This window comes from Falco cherrug, chromosome 7, assembly GCF_023634085.1.
Source record: "Falco cherrug isolate bFalChe1 chromosome 7, bFalChe1.pri, whole genome shotgun sequence".
Taxonomy (NCBI): Eukaryota; Metazoa; Chordata; class Aves; order Falconiformes; family Falconidae; genus Falco; species Falco cherrug.
The window spans coordinates 981337-997543 of NC_073703.1; the positions used below are offsets into that span (position 1 = coordinate 981337).

The 16207-nt window shown below is 48.5% G+C and overlaps 3 protein-coding genes across 13 annotated transcripts in view; 2 read left to right on the forward strand and 1 right to left on the reverse strand.

Moving 5' to 3' along the window:
* The window catches only part of MYO9A (myosin IXA), a 184229-nt gene extending 175642 nt beyond the window's left edge, over window positions 1-8587 (reverse strand). For 8 of the 10 annotated variants that reach the window (XM_055716037.1, XM_055716034.1, XM_055716040.1 and 5 more), the window contains exon 1: window positions 8437-8587. The gene's annotated coding sequence lies outside the window, so the exon portion shown is untranslated. The remainder of the gene's footprint in view (window positions 1-8436) is intronic. The other 2 variants (XM_055716038.1, XM_055716036.1) reach the window with 1 other exon arrangement.
* LOC129736466 (putative uncharacterized protein C1orf229) lies at window positions 7429-9335 on the forward strand. Its single transcript, XM_055715834.1, has 2 exons — window positions 7429-7437; window positions 8661-9335. Exons 1-2 carry the CDS (start codon window positions 7429-7431, stop codon window positions 9333-9335), a joined length of 684 nt encoding a protein of 227 aa, XP_055571809.1.
* On the forward strand, window positions 8713-15998 carry SENP8 (SUMO peptidase family member, NEDD8 specific). 2 transcript variants are annotated; one of them, XM_055716662.1, is made up of 2 exons: window positions 8713-8807; window positions 13579-15998. In XM_055716662.1, exon 2 carries the CDS (start codon window positions 13622-13624, stop codon window positions 14258-14260), a length of 639 nt encoding a protein of 212 aa, XP_055572637.1. In that variant the 5' UTR covers window positions 8713-8807; window positions 13579-13621; the 3' UTR covers window positions 14261-15998. The 2 variants fall into 2 exon arrangements, with proteins under 2 accessions (XP_055572637.1, XP_055572638.1); XM_055716663.1 differs by lacking the exon at window positions 8713-8807 and adding an exon at window positions 12183-12934.
* Window positions 15999-16207: the final 209 nt, after the last annotated feature.

The following is a 16207-nucleotide window of genomic DNA, read 5'->3' on the forward strand; positions in this document are numbered from 1 at the left end:
TTGTTTCAGTTTTCAGATCTTATTCCTTTCCAGCAAAGACTTTTAGGTGAGAGGATGAATTGTCAATACCACAGACGTAGACTTCAGTGCTCACTTTTTTCTCTATTTCATTATCCTCACCCCATATTTGCTGGAGGTGCGCTCCTTTTTTAATTTATTTTTCTTTTTGTCCTCCTATTTATTGTATTGCTCACCACAATAGCAACAGCTCTAGAGAGGTATTCATATCACATAAATGGAGGGAGAGGAATAGAAACAGAACACACAGTACAGCTGAACTCAGAAACAATATATTTGAAGGCAGGCCTGCAGCTCCCCTCCTGTAATGAAAAAGGGATTTGAGCCTGAAATCGCACATGAGTCCATGTCTCTTCAACTGAGCGGCAGCAAACCTGGCAGGGCAAGCAATGGGCAGCTGCTGCTAAGTCATCTTTCTTGACAATTTCTTAAGAGATACCATTTCAGCCTTACAAGAAGAAACATTACCACTAATATTTATTAATGCTAATGAATTCCTTAAATCAAATCACTGCAGATTGCAGTGAAATCAGACATGTGTTTGGGGACATCTACAACTGTGCTTTGAAACAGGTCCTGTCCTTGGCACAGTGAAGATGGGCTTGGCAATCTCACTAGAGTTGAACAAGGTTATGCAGTGAGCAGAAAAGGCATTTTTCTGTTTATAAAATCCTACCTGCAGACTTCTCAGTTGCTTTTGGTTAGCTCATTCTGTTCATAGTTGAGGAATACTCTTAAGATTCCTCGTTATCTGCAGCAGGCACCTCAAACCTGACCTCTGCTCTGCATTGTCCTCCTATCTCCTCGCTTACTTTCCAGGCACAGTGAAGTGCCTCCAGATAAGATTATCTGAGGCGATGGCCACAGCACACAAACCTGCTCTTCTGACATGAAATGCAGGCGCCTGCCTGCGCAGATCATTCATGCAGCGGTCTTGCCATGAAAGAGGAGGCATGCAGCATGTGCCCCGGTTGCTCACCGAGACACTTCGCCCTGCTCTGCAGACAAGGTGCCACTAATCCAGACTGAGCCACCGGTCCACTACATCTCTCTCCAGCAAGCCCTTCCCGCTGCAGGGCTCTATTTCTATTTTCTGATGAAAAGAAGCAGAAGCAGCAGTGGCTCTGCCTTTAAGCAGTGTCTGTCCAAGTCCCTTCTTCAAGCAGGAGTTGTTCAGCCACCCTTACCAGCACCACCAGCAACAAAACCCACGAAATTATCTCCCATTTACTGAGCAATTGGTGAATTAAGGAGCAGGGACCGGCTCTCCTGCGCTTTACATTTCTCAAAAAAACAAACCCAGAGGGGTTATTTACCAATATAACCTCCCTCTTCCAAAAAACGCTTATTCTAAAGTCTTTAAAAGTTGGCTGGCATTGTTTTAATCAAGTGCTACATTTCTAATGATCTACTGCATTTCATTATTTATTTATTTTTTGCCTAATGGGACCACATTCCTTAACAATTAAATCATTTACTAATTCCTCCCAGGGGAGGTTGTCCTATGCACTCAACAAGCATAAACCAACCTAACAGTTCTTACACAAGTACTGTAAAAGTAAAAATCTTCATGTTTTTGAGAATTTTATTTCAGTCTACTTATTTATGTGAAGTATGAAAAGACAGCAGACTTACAGAAGTCTTCTAAAGTAAATATTTTCAGTTAACTTGTTTTAAGTTCATCCCTCAAAACCAACCACGTAGATGCAGAATACAATAAAAGAATTCTTGGCGGTCTATCAAAAACATTCATTGTCTGGGTTGGTTATAAAGCTCAGGTTTTTCAAAGTTACATCTATATGGATTAGATACTCCACTTCCATTAATGTTCAATCATGATGTATCATATCCATGTTCCAACACCTTTTTAAAGGTCATGCTTTACAAGTAATAGAAGACAGTCATAAGAATTTTGTTTAAAAAAAACAGCACAGAGGCTGTCAGATTATCAGTATTTGACGGATAAAAGCAAAGATCCTAAACAGGCATCTGAAGAAGGCATAACTCTATGATTCAAGGTCATTAGCAGGGTATACCAGAAGTTACTCAAGGTGGAGAGATCAGCAAATAAGGCTCACAAATTGTATTGAAATCCGTATTTTTGCTATTTTTACATTAATAAAGGTGATAATTGAAGCAGCAGCAGGAGAAAACCTGTATGATCAGTTAAATCCTAAATAAACAGTTAGCTATCAACAAGTATAGGTAGTGAATAGCAGCCCACTCCACACCAAATGCAGTACTACCATGCATTACAATCTGTGTATTTTAAAACATATTTTTCCTTTGCTACTGCACACAGTATCCAAGTGGGACAGACCACTGCTCTGTTCCCCCTCGGTCCTAACCGGTATTTGCAGTAAACTCCTACGAGCCGAAGGATGGAAACCGAGATGACTCCTCTAAGAGGAGCTGAGCACCTGAGTGTTCAGCATTGGGCCCCCCACTGCAGGAGGGACATGGAGGGGCTGGAGCGTGTCCAGCGATGGGACAGGGAGCTGGGGAAGGGGCTGGGACACCAGTCTGATGGGGGGTGGCTGGGGGAGCTCGGGGTGCTCAGCCTGGAGAGGAGGGGGCTCGGGGGGACCTTCCCGCTCCCTGCAGCTGCCTGGCAGGGGCTGTAGGCAGGGGGGTCGGTCTCTGCTCCCAAGGAACAAGCAACAGGATGGGAGGGAGCGGCCCCAAGTTGCACCAGGGGAGGGTTAGATTGGATCTCAGGAAAAACTTCTTCCCCGACAGGGTTGTGAGCACTGGAACAGCCGCCCAGGGAAGCGGTTGGGTCACGTATCTCTGGAGGGATTTAAAAGACACGCAGCTGCGGTGCTCAGGGACATGGTTTAGTGTTGGGCTTGGCAGCGCTGGGTTAACGGCTGGGCTTGATGATCTCAGAGGTCTTCTCCAACCTAAATGGTTCTATGGCTTTATGCAGTCTGAACGACTGAAAACACCAGAGTTGAAAGGGCCTGACCCAGCCCTCCCCTCCAGGGGACATACCTCCAGCCAGCCTTTTCCTAGGCACTTTGACACCAACATGGATTTTATAAACCTCTGAGACCTGGAAGAGACACTTTAAATGTACACCAGAACCCAGTAGCTAGGTGAAGGAAAACCACAGCAGAGTTATACCCTCATCTTGCTTTAAGGAAGGCACACGGCTGCAAGAAAGCAATAACACTCAGTAGCTGTGAGACAAGAGCTTAGATGAGATGCAGCTGGCTGAGCCTCCCCACTCACTCATCTCACATCAACAGTGAGAGGGTGCAGCTATGGGGACCCTATCAATATTCCCAGGGCAGGATGGAGAGCTGCATCTCAAAGGGTCCAAGCGCACTCCATCTCACACTTGAGTGCTTTATGCAGAAAGAATACAAGTATCTATACCCAAACTCAGACATATTGTTTATCTGACCATACAACAGCAGGATAATTTGCTGCCTCACCAGCTCATGTAGCTCCTATCCTCTTTCTCTTCCATGACAGCACCGTGTGCTGAGACTACAAATTCTTCAAGACAAGGAAAACTGCTGGGCATCAAGGCTGGTTTGTACACAGGGACAACATGCTTGAGCTGAGGTGAGAAACAGAGCCAGCCTCACCGCTGTCCTACCCCCAAGTATCCTCAGCACACCACAGGCTTTCCACTCTTAAGACTCATCTCCCTTGACGGATAACTGGCTTGGCAGGAGACCCAGCTCTGTCTCTTCACAAGGCTCTTAGTGAAACCACAACGCAAGATTTTAATGGCAGCGAGGAATCAGGGGAGTAAGAATAATCCTTAAATCAACAGGGGTTTGCTTATTTCATTTTGCCTAGAAAAACGGCTTATGACCATTCCACCTCCAAGGAATTTTCACCAAAACGGTACAGAGCCAGATACCTGCCTACTTTGGGCTGATTATCAGTAAGTCAGCCCAGGCAAGGGCTATCCCCACTCCCCTCCCAAGATTAACTTCAGCCAGGACAGATCCTCTTTCAACTGAAGCCTGCTACTAGATCAGCTTAATGAAACCATGGAAATGCCATGTAAAGAGGCAGTTTGACATGCTGGCAAGTGGAAGGCTGTGCTCTATGAACAAGGACTGCTGTGGATCATGTATAATCTTGTTCTCCTTGGACACTTTCCACCCAACACAGCTCAAACTGCTCCTTTTCCCTTCTTTTCTTGCAACCTGCAAACCACAGGTGAAAGACAACAGATGTGAAACATCTAAAGCCATGAGGAACCAGGTCTGACTTTGCAGCCAATCCTGCTGGGAGCAGGATTTTGGACCAAGTGACCTCCTGAGGACCTTTCTGATGTAAGTGATCCTATGGTCCTCCATTGGAAAAAAGTGATGGAAAGGAAAAAAAAACACAACAAAAACCCCTTAGAAGCAGCAATACACAACCAGGTAGCATAAAAAATTATGGGTGGTTTCTTAAAAAAAAAAAACGGTTTGTGGCAAAGGCATACAGCTCCCACTTTACCTCTATGACTTTTCCATAGGTAGCCATTGCAGGATTCCTCCCCACAGGAAAAAGAAAAAGCTACCATGATGACCAGCAAAGACATAACTCTTCATAATATTTTAAAAATAGATACACAAAAGGGTTCAATTCTAAAAAATCACTGTTTAATACACTTCCCTTCTGAATGTTTATATTTTCTGAGGTCATATAGTTTGTTGAGTTTGCTTTTAATGTGTAATTCCAAGACACAAAAGTTAAGACATTGACACTATACAGGAGTGAGACATACATCACACTGTGGCATTCAACCTGCCAAGCACAGTAGCAAGACTAATATTAAAAGTCACATAGAGAAAACAAAGACTATTCAATTTTCCTTTTTTCCTGTTGTTATCCATTATCTGGCAAGTTTCACATGTTTGGTCTATATATTCTGAACCCTGAACACCTATGCCTTCACACATATCCCCAAAGCCTATGGAAAAATTTGGCCTGCATAGAAGAAAAATAAATGACCATAAAAATAATCTCAATTGTGATCATCTATAGACATCCTGTCAGCAGCATTTCACCTTTACAAATCAGTAAGTAACCCACACCTAAGCTTTGTGACAATCTCAGCCATCTAACCTGAAAACATAGCAGAATATTTTTGCAGCAGGAACCCAAACAAATTAACAAGCTTCTTCCCAGAGGAGGGAACTACCCAGACACAACCAAAATTTCCAATGATACTGCTTTTGTCCAGAGGAATGCTAGAGAGTCTTGAATTTGCAAACTTAAGCCACGATCCTTTAAATATTTATGCTCATGTTTACTTTTTAGAGAAGAAAGAAATGCTGTTCACTCAAAAGGAAGTTAAGCAAATGCAGACACGCAGGACCCGAGCCTGAGAAAACAGGGTAAGTGCATCTTTTTAACCTCAACACAAAAAAGCACCCTGCCTTCCAAAGCTGGAACCGCACCTACCCATCCTGGGGAGCCAGACTGCACAACCTGGGCAAGAGCTTCATACACTACATAACGAATGGGCCTTCAACCTCAGGGAACATGACAGCAAAAGAATCCATCTGAAACCAACAGGATTCCTTCCCGCAGACAGCAGCTCTTCTCAGGCGCTCAGTCTGCCTTAGTGCTCCTCAAGTATCTCACGTGCAAGTGGGACTGGAATCCTATTTTATTTACAAACCAATTGGACCCAGGAATTTCTGAAATAGAGTTTGACCAGCTAAGATACTCCAAGTGGGTCAACGACCTTGTTTTCTTCCTAATAAATGTATTTCTAAAGGAATTATGTTCAAAAGCTCCACAGTTTAGAGCAAGAACTAGAATTTGGCAGAGAACTGCCATGCTATGCTCACCAAAAACCACCACCCCAAATGGCTTTAGAAACTCTTGGATCACATTTGCTCACAGTTTTGCTAGATTCAAGGTATTTAAGGCTTCAGGACTATGTGGCATGCCCCAATCCCAAGGCTGTGATGGCAAATCCTGGTCTTCCTCACCAGCTGCCCAGTGGTGCCAAGCTGAAAAACCAGAGGCGGGACCAGCACCATCCCTGTGCTCCCAGTACTCCCCCTGCAGACTTGCAGTTGATGCCGAGGAGCAATCAATCCATTCTTCCACCCACAACCAGACACCCACCTTCCAGCAATTAAGCGTACACAGGTGATTACAATTTCTAGTACAGCCCTACCTCAAAACGAGCTAAATTAAGGGTGCGCAGGTAACCTCAGGTTTCACATTTCCCAAGCTTCTGACCCCACATGCTTCACATTCTCAGAGGTTTTCTTGCAAACACGATGAACACTCACTAAAATCACCATGACCATCTAGATAAAAATAATTTAGGCATAAAACATTTAGACAGATTTTCCTAGCAAAGGATCCTGAAGGTTTACTAGTCTGAGTTTTAGATGGCATATATAAGCACCAACATGTGTAAGATACAGCAGATATGTCAGCCATTTGATACCTTTCAACCTTAAAATGCAGCTTCCCCACCCAAAAAAAAAAAAAAAGTAAAAATGGGGTAAAAATGTGAACTTTATAAACTGTAACTGCAGATGCACAGAAGAAAGAACTCTGAGACAGCCTGCAAAACTGAGCCTACAATACTTTTTTTTTTTTTTTTTTTACACAAATAAATAGAATCATGGAATTCAAACAAAGCTTTTTTCAGAGGTGCCACTGCTGGGCCACTTGCTTTTCAATATTCAAAAATGAAACATTGCTAAAGCCATCCTGATTTTTATATGATTGCAATAAATAAATAAATTTAAAGTTGCATCATCACTGATAGCCCAGGAAACAAAAGCTTATTAGTCCTGTGCCAGGGCTGCTGAATTACCTTCCTTACTGTCAGCAGCAAGGCCAACAGCCTCCAAAATAGTCTTGGGGATGAAAAATCATGGCTAGGAGTGAGAGCGAAGGCTGTGAGAGCCTTCACGAGGGAAAAAATGCAAAGAAAATCCTCTTAATTGAAAAAAATAATTAAAAGATGAGAAAAGTCACTGAAATGGATGAGTTTGCTCAAAAACGCAGGAGAAATAATTATCGCATGACACCAGGACGATGGGCCGAAAAGAATATGCTCTGCAGTAGTAACGCAGCCTCTGTGACCCCAGCCGGAGCTCGCTGGTGCCCACAGTTAAGCCGAGCTCAGTCAGGCCGTGCCCAAGCATTCCACCGCCCGTCACCATCACGTCCACGCACATCTCGTCTCCTGACGAGAAGACAACGGTCCCCTGTCATTTCCTAGCACTCCCCTGGGGGAGGAAAAAAAAGTCAGGAAAACGTCTGATCCAGACAGAAACCTGTTTCTCCAACTACTAATCTATTTATGAAGCAACTTATTAGAGCGCTTCGTTATTGATTTAGCCAAACACCGTGCTGTCTTCCCTCCCCGTAGCAGGCACTCTCCCTTCCTCTGCCGCTACGTGATTATTTTTTTATACGCCGATGGGCAGGGTAATGCGCTGCAGCAACGGACGTGAAAGCCATGATTTCTGCTGAGCTCACGCTCCTGACTTTGTTAATCTCAGCTTGATTTCAGGATATGAAAACGTAAATGGAGGAGGAGGAAGCCGATCTATAAGCAGAAGGGCGGCAAAGAGCCCGGCCCTGAACTTACAGCAGGTCCTACCGCCAGTCACGTCGGTGGAGATATTTTGGTGTTTGGGGGTGGGGTGGGGGTTAAAGCAAAGGCCGTTTCGCCTACATTTAGAAAAATTCCAGAAAGAAATACCGACTATTTTAACCTCCCGAGGTGCAGCGCTCTCGTGAGGGTCCGGCGCGCCGGGGAGCCGAGGCAGCCACCCCTCGGTGGCGGGAGGGAGCCGCGGGCTGGCGGCGTAACGGGCGGCCGCCTCGCGCCGCCGGCGGGGCCACCACCACCACCGCGCCCGCCGCGGCGCCCATCGCCGTGGCGTCGGGCCGCCCCCCTTGGGCAGCCGCGGGATGCCGCCGACCACGGACCGCAGGTGACACTGCGGGAGCTAAAGCCCCCCCGCCGCTACCCCGGCCGGTTCCTTCACGCCTCGCGCGTCCCACCCGCCCCACGACGGGCGCCAAGGGCGGCGCACCGACACCGGGGGCACACACCGCACCGGCGGCACACACCGGCCGCCCCTGCGCGCTCCCACGCGTGGGGAGGCCGCCGCGGGGCCCGCGGACCGGGCAGCCGCTGCACCCCGGGGTAGCCACGCGTGGGGGGCTTGCCGGGCCCAGCCACCCCTCCCCGCTGCGGGAACCCCGCGCCACCGGCGGGGCTCACCCTACCTCCGCCAAACGAAAGCTCCGCACCGGTACCGCGCGATGTTCCACCGCGCCAGCGGGGTTCGCCTCACGCCGAGCGGGGCGCGGCGGCCCCGGCCCCAAGCGGCGGCTCCGCCCGCGGGCTCCGCTCCCCCTCACAAACACCCCCACCCGCCCGGGGCCACCGCCCCTGCCGCCGTCCCACCGCCTCACCTGCCTGCCGGGGCGCGGCGCGCCGCCCGCCGCACTGAGGGGCCGCCGAGGGGCTCGCGCGGGCGCTGCGGGGCCGCGGCAGGAACGGCCGCTCCCGCCGCCGCCGCCCGGGCGCTGCCCGACTGCCCGCGCGCGCCTCCCGCGCGCACCCGCCGACGGCCGGGAGACGGGGGGAGGCCGGCGCGCGACACGCCCATCACCCCGCCTGCCGCCACGCCCCTCAGGCCGCGCCCCAAGCCTCCCTGCCCCCGCGCCTGCGCGCACCCTGCGGCCACTGGGTCATTACGACGCGGCGCTGCCTGCTTTACGGCAGCGCGCAGCAACCGGCCGGCGCCGGCTCGGCGGAGGGCGAGCGGGCTATGAGGCGGCAGGTGAGCGGTGGCGGCGGCGGCGGCGGCGTGGGGAGGGCCAGGGCCGGGCGGCGTTGCCATGGCAGCAGCGCCGGCGGTGGCGTCCCGGCGGTGGCTGCCGTGCCCGGTGGGCGCGGAGGCCGCGGCCGTCGGGAGTCCGTGCCGGCTGCCACCGGGCCCGAAGACTTCAGCGCGCGTTTTGAAGGAAAATCGTTACAGTTGTTCAACGTGGAGCCGTGTTACCGGCACCGGGTGAGGAGCTGGGCCTTCCCGGCCGCCGCTGGGCCCGGGCGGGCTCGCAGGGAGCGGTGCTGCCGGCCGGGCCCAGCACCCCACCCTGGCCTTGGCCCTGGCCCTGCTCCCGGCCCAGGCCCCGCCGGCCCGCACCGACCCCCTCCGTGCCCGTTTATTGCCATGGAAGCGGCAGCCGGGCGAGCGAGCCCGCCCCGGGAGCTGCTGGCCAGCCCTGACCCCCAGCCGCACCGACGGCCGGCCGCCGGCGCACGCTGCACTTCGGGCAGGTCGCCCCCTGCCCGCACCGAGGGGTGACAGCCCGCAGCCGTGCTGCCCCACCTGCCACACCTGGGGCGTTCAGGTAGATGATATGCCCTCCCTGCGCTTCCCACTACGCTCTCAAGTACTTTCTGAAAGTAGGCAAGCGCGATCCATCGACACCTGGGTTAACATCATTCTGATGAACCAAGCCGAAGAGTTTCTCATCCTTACTCCTGGGAGTCTCGCTGGCATCTCTCATCCTCAGGCGTTTGGGTCACTGGGGTTTTGTTCCTGTTAAACTTAATGCTTTGGCCAGCCCCATCCTGGGGTGCAAAACACATTTGATTTAGTAGCATTTGGTGTAGTTCCTCCAGCTTTTAGTTTATTGGTCTAGTATATAGTGAGATGTTGTAAAACAAAGCAAGGTTCTGGAGTTTGGTTGCGTAGAGCACATGTATGGTTTGGGGAGTTTGTCGGGAACGGAAAGGCCTTGTCTTTCCGGGAACGGTATTGTCTGTGCGTACAGAAATTAAGAATGTTTTCTTCTGAGTCTGGTGTTCAGGGCCTACTGAATCCGCAAAGACTCTGTTCTCATATCATACAGAAATTATAACCTATAGGCTACAAAGAGATTGCTTACATTTAACAAAAGAGTAGACAGGTACACTTCTTTTGTGGCTTAGTTGTTCAATTTGGCTTGAGCTTCTTCTTCAGCTCTGTTAGGAGACAGGTAAGTACAGAGACTCAGGTGCCAATAGCCCAGCCCAGCTCATGCCAATAAACAAAAACTGATGTTCCTTGTCTGATCTTGCTACCATTAACAACAACCACTAATAAGAGCAGTGAGGCAATGTCTAAAAACTGTATTTCCACTAAAAGGAAATGGTCTGGTGATTAAATCATGGGGCCTTTTACTCTAATGGTTCCAAAGGCTTCAGCCAAGCTGCCGAAAACTTCTCTGTTCCTCCTACTCTTCCCTGATGAAGTCTGAATAATTTGTCTTTCAGGTGGCTTTTTGTATGTACCTTCATATTCTTTAAAATTGGTACAGGAATTTAGTGACGTGGCACCTTAAAATATTCACTCTGCATGTGATATTTAACTTAGTGAAATAGACTTTAGGAATCTGATTCATCCTTATTTATGCTCTCTTTGCTCCATCACTGCCTATTTACACTCAATTACTGGGGAGTTGCGTTCCCTGGCTCTCAAGTGCTGCCTTCAGAGTGCAAGGCAACAATTACATGCAGAAGGTAGTTGTCTTTAATGTTGTGAAAATAATAGGTTTGGGGGGTTTTGTCAAGTATTACAAAACACAGGCTTTGCCTTGCATCCTGGACACGAAGAAGTCCTGTCAGTTTATGGATCAAACTTGCATTAACGATGGCAGCTTATTTGTTAAATTGTTATGACTTAGAGATGAGACAAACTTGACTTCTTGCCATATTGATGCAAGATGGCACCATTTTCAAATCTATAAATGAAATGGGTGGTTTCAGCTTGGTTGGCTTGATGACATTTTTATTGAAATGCTCCTTTTTCTCTCCTGGGTGTTCTCATCTTAGTGCTCAAAACAGGGCAGATGAATATCCCTCTGAGAACCCAAGGATTAAAAAGAGTTTACACAAACTTCAGCTACTAACATGCAAATAAAGTGAATGAGCAAGGCTCTTGTTGGCAACTTACAACAAACGTTCCAGGCCTACGTCAGTATTTATTTCTATTTTTATGAAAACTTCTGAACAAAGTGTGCCTGAGCCTTCAGGAAGCAAATCCCAGCTGTGTCTGAGCAGAGTTGCTTCCAGTCTGCAACTGGATTTCAACACCCCTTAACGTCAAAGGTACCCTGATCCATATCCCAGCTTCTCTGCGGATTCATCTTTAGCTGTAACAGCAAGGTTCTCCCCAACAAAGCAACTTCGCTGATGGCTTTTCACAGCTGCACTACTCGGTCCTCACCACTTACCTTAAGTGGCTCTGAAAGGCATCTGAGCCTAGGAAGGGCTTTCCTTTAAGCTGTGCACTGCACACGGTGAGTCACCCTGCAGAACTCACAGGCAGTTTCACAAATACCAGATGGCAATAAAATTTAAAAGTAGTAGCTAGTGGCAATTAAGCATTTGCTATAACCATTTTCCCTTCCTGACCGTAGGAAGCTGCCAAATACCATCTTTTTTTCTTCCCTTCTTTCCTTGACTGAAAAAAAAACCAACAAAAAAACCCAAATGATGTTTCTGCAGAGTGGAAAATTAATACAAGACGCTTCTTTCTTTAGCCCATAATCCTGTTTGGACTTGAGTGGAAAAGTATTTGCTGTATTTCGTACATCTCCAGGAGAAGATGAAGCAGAAAAAACACACAATAAAGGAAAATTTGGGGCGTTGTATGGGCACACGCAGAAAAAAATTCAGCAGTGACCCTGCTAAACCAGCAAACTGGTCGCTTCTAGGCTTGCAGGATGTACAGCTCTTTAAACAAGACTATATTCAGGCATGTTATGGAGTTGCTTGGACTTAGTTTGGGGTTTTGGTTTTATTTTTGTACTGCAGGCTGTTGCAAAGGATTTGCTCCACAAACTTGGAAATAGTTTGAGTTCATTAACGTAGGAAGCGTGTCCAAATACCATTGTGTTTGGCCTAGTATAAATAACAATGACTGCTCCCCTTCCTTGTTGGTGACTCTTGCTGCTTGGCATCTCTTGGCTCTATCAGCGATACACAAATAGTTATTAGCTTTCTCAGGCCCCAGATACGCTACCTCTTGGCCCTTCCTTCCGACGTGTTACACAGGCAGCATGCTTCATCCATTTTGTTATTTACAAGTCACGTGTGATGTGACCTTGCCAAGATTTTTTAGAGATAAATCTCTCTTCATTTCTGCATACCTGGCCAGGAAGGATTTTTTTTGTGATTCATGTTCCAATAAGAAGCACAAATCTACTTCTTTCTAACATGTGAACCACATAACATTTGATTTTATTTTTTTTTATTTCCCCCATCATAATAATTAGTATTTCATGTATAGTAAATATTTTGGGTTGGCTATCGAGCAGCGCCTCCTTGTGTGCTGTACATCTTTCTTCCGACACGCTTTGACCCCCTGGGGCGCCAAGACAGCAAGTGCACCAGCCTGGGAAAGGGAAGGGTACGGCTGGTGGACCGGGATTAGCGGATACTCTGATAACCGGATAAACGGAAGGACTCAGAAGTCCGGCCTGGAAGACCTGTTGAAGTCCCTTAAGTACGTCCTTGAACACATGGGTGGGGAGGACAAGGTGCTACAGTCAACTTGAATTCCCAGGCGCCTTTTTAAGGATAAGCAGCCTCTATTTGTTGAAAACAGGCACAGATTAAGAGGGAAGAACATAGTCTGGACAAAAATAGAGTATTAGGCATTAGACAAAAGACTGGAAAGAGTGGGTCAGCATGACTGCTCACTTCTGTTCACAGGTGGACTTCACCAGTGGGAGCCTGCAGGGATCTTCACCCCTCAGCACACCCACGAGCACTTTCTCCTGTCATGCACAAAATTTTGGCAAGTTAAAACCTGAGCTTAAAAAAGATAGGTGTTTTGCAGACCATCCAGCTTTGGTGGTACTTGATTTACTGAAATCTCTACTGGCTGGGTAGAGACTTGCCCTAAAGATTCCCACAGTAAGGAACTGTTTTGTTTGTGATCTTGTTTTGCTTTGTTTTTACTCATCGCTGCCTTGCCTCCTGTGCTGGCAGGCCAGTAGGTTTTCCTGGAACAGGTCATGCATCTGGCACCTAGCTATGGCACTGCGAGGTGAAAGGGACCGTATGGCTGTAGACACCCCCAAAAGAATTCTCTTTAAAGAATACCAGCAACGCAAAGAATCACAGCAATTGTCACTGTGCAGGTGAAACACTGAAACGCCAAAAGACCAGCCGACATCTCCTAGATCCTCACGTATGGTTTCTGTGAGAACCACAGAACTGAAGGCATGCCTGAAGCTCCTGAGCAGGAACTGCTTTGAAATCACTTTGCTATGAGGCTAAGATCACAACGATTAAATATTTATCTAATTGGAGCCATGCACTGCTCCTAGAGCAGCAGAAGAGCCCAGCTCAACCCATCATGCGTTGCAGATGAGGAGCTGCATGTCGTCTGTCTGCTCATCTGGCAGATGGTTCAAATGCTGGTCCTGCACATATCCGTCTGGGAAACAGGCTTTTGCTCACTGTTCACTGAGAAGGCGCTCGAGATGTTTGTTGCACCGTATCTTGTCCCAGGTGTGATCCAATTCCTTAACTCATCTTTCCTTTCTATGTTTCAGCTTTTGAAGTTTCCTGGAGTGCTGTGGCCCCAACCTGAGCAGGATGGACCCCGTTGTTCTCAGTTACATGGACAGTCTGCTGAGGCAGTCGGACATTGCCTTGCTGGAGCCCCCAAACTGGCTTAACGATCACATCATCGGGTTTGCCTTCGAGTACTTTGCCAACCACCAGTTCCAAGAATTTAGCGATCAGGTTTGTTTTATCAGCCCTGAAGTGGCTCAGTTCATTAAATGTGCCCTTAGTCAGGAAGAAATAGCCATATTCCTTCAACCTCTGGACCTTCTCCACAAGAAGCTAGTGTTCTTGCCTGTCAACGATAACTCCAACCAGGTTGCTGGGGGCACCCACTGGAGCTTGCTGGCTTATTTCAGGGACAAAAAGTGCTTCGCCCATTACGATTCCCACAGCAAATGCAACTCTGTCCATGCCAAGCAAGTGGCAGGGAAGCTGGAGGCCTTCTTGGGCAAAAGAGAGGGCAAAGCAACCTTTGTGGAGGAGAAGGCACCTGCCCAGCAGAACAGCTATGACTGTGGGATGTACGTGATCTGCAACGCAGAGGCTCTGTGTCAGGGATACCTCAGGGGCCGGCCGGAGCCTTTGCTGCAGCTCCTTACCCCCTCCTACATCACACAGAAGAGATCGGAGTGGAAAGCTCTCATCAACAAACTGGCACAGAAGTGACTGAGATGCAGCTCCAGCCCCACCCCCCTCAAAAAAATTGCCTTCCCCGTCCTCAAGGCAGCACCCCCAGTGCCTGAGGGAGATGCCCATGCGCAGGATTGTCCCAAAGAAGAAGAATGTAACCCCTCCAGCATGGCTACACCCCCCAAACACCCTGTTCCCTCCTGAAAAAGCCTTAGTCCCTTCTGGAAATCACTGGCCTTTGAACTTCTAATGAGAAAAGTCACTTTGCTTTCAAAGACATTTTCCTCTCGATGGTGAATTTTTACGCTAATTGCTGAGGCAAAATGGGCTGCTGAAGAGCCTTCTCTGCCTTTGCCCAGCAGGCAACACACCTTTGTTAGGCGGCTTTAATTGGCTATAGGCATTGCTGTTCCAAGCCAGGTTTAGCAAAAGCCCTTTAAAACCAAGCCCCTAAATGCTTTATTATGGCTATTTCTAATTTGTGCCTCCCGCTAGTGGTATTTGAGCAGTCTAAGATTTAGCAGCAAGGATTTTTTACCCCTCAAAATCTTAACACTGAGATGTCGATGTCAAAAGATGAGACTCCAAAGGAAATGCTACAATTAATTAAAGAATGGAGCAAAACCAAAATCAGTTTTCTTCAGATAGGTACTCCTAGGCTGTACAGCAATAGCTTTTTCTTTTGTCCCCCACCTTTGCTTGTTCTTAATACAAATGAAAACCTGACTCTGAACTGCTGGAAAATTAATAGGAAGCTGAGAAACCCAATCCTAGGAAAGGAAACTTAATTGAGATGAAAAGCAACACTCACTCTTTGAAGTTTGGTTTTTTTCATTACAATTTTAGGTCATCTACATTCAGGGAGGGCTCACCAGTGCTCCCCAACCCTCGTTAGCATTCGCTGCAGCTGGAGCATAAGAGGCAGTTGCTGCTTCCTCTAGCACAAAACCAGTTCTGTTACCCGAGATAAAAAAAAAAAAAAAACCACACATCAGGGAGAACAAAAGGACAGAGTTTGAGGTACAAAAGCCAAAGATAACTGTGGTCTCCTTGAAGCCCAAAAAGTCCTTAATACACCTCTAATTGAACATGTTTCCTCCTGTGCTGGATGCTGGCTGGGATCTCAGAGCAGATCCTCTCGTTAAAAGACAAGCTTAGCAGTGGGGAAAATAAAAATTAAAATGAGATGTCGTTGCAGAATAAGGAGTAACCTCTAACCTCGTGAGGAGCAAAGAGCAGGTTGCTCAGGTGGTGACTAGCAGGGCAGCCACACCCCAGCGCGCCAGCTGGATCAGGGAGGGAAATCCAGGTTAAATATAACCCTTGGAAAAGAAAAGAAAAGGGGGAAGGATTATTTTGAACCTGGAGCTCTTCACCCGTGGTATTGCCAGCCCAGCCCTACCGGGGTGTGTGTGCACTGGCACAGCACCGTGGCGATGAACTGTAGGAAAGGCTTAAACTTCCCCTGTTGCCAAGAGAAGGAGCCACAGCCCAGGCTCTTCACAAACACCTGAGCGAACACGCAGGGGCCGCGGTGGGGCAAGGCAAGGGTCGAGGCCTTCCCCTCCTTGCTGTGCTGCCAGCGGGCTGGGGCCTCCCTGGAGGACCCTCTCCCTGCAGGACCCTTCCACTGCTCGGGTTGAGCTGAAAGCCCCAGAGATGGCTGAGCCGGGATCGGGCCGCTTGCTGCAGGGATTCACTTTGGACTCCGTGGGGCTTTGCTGGAGCAACATCACTGCCACTCCCGGGTCCAGAATAAAACTGAAACCAAACCGTGTGCTTGTCGGTGTCTGGTGGTGCATGTCAGTGCCTGGTGGTGCACCACTGCCCTGCTGGGCGGCCCACTGTGCCCCAAGTAACCAGCTGGGCAGTTAATCACACCTTGTCTGCAGCAACAACTCTTCCTCAGCCAAGGCAGAGAACAACACTGAGCGCGACAGCGTCGTCCCAGCTTTTCCGCAGGCGCTGCCACTCTGCCTTGTG

Coding starts and splice junctions, on each gene's coding strand:
- SENP8 (XM_055716662.1), top strand. CDS start 13,622: ATGGACCCCGTTGTTCTCAGTTACATGGACAGTCTGCTGAGGCAGTCG.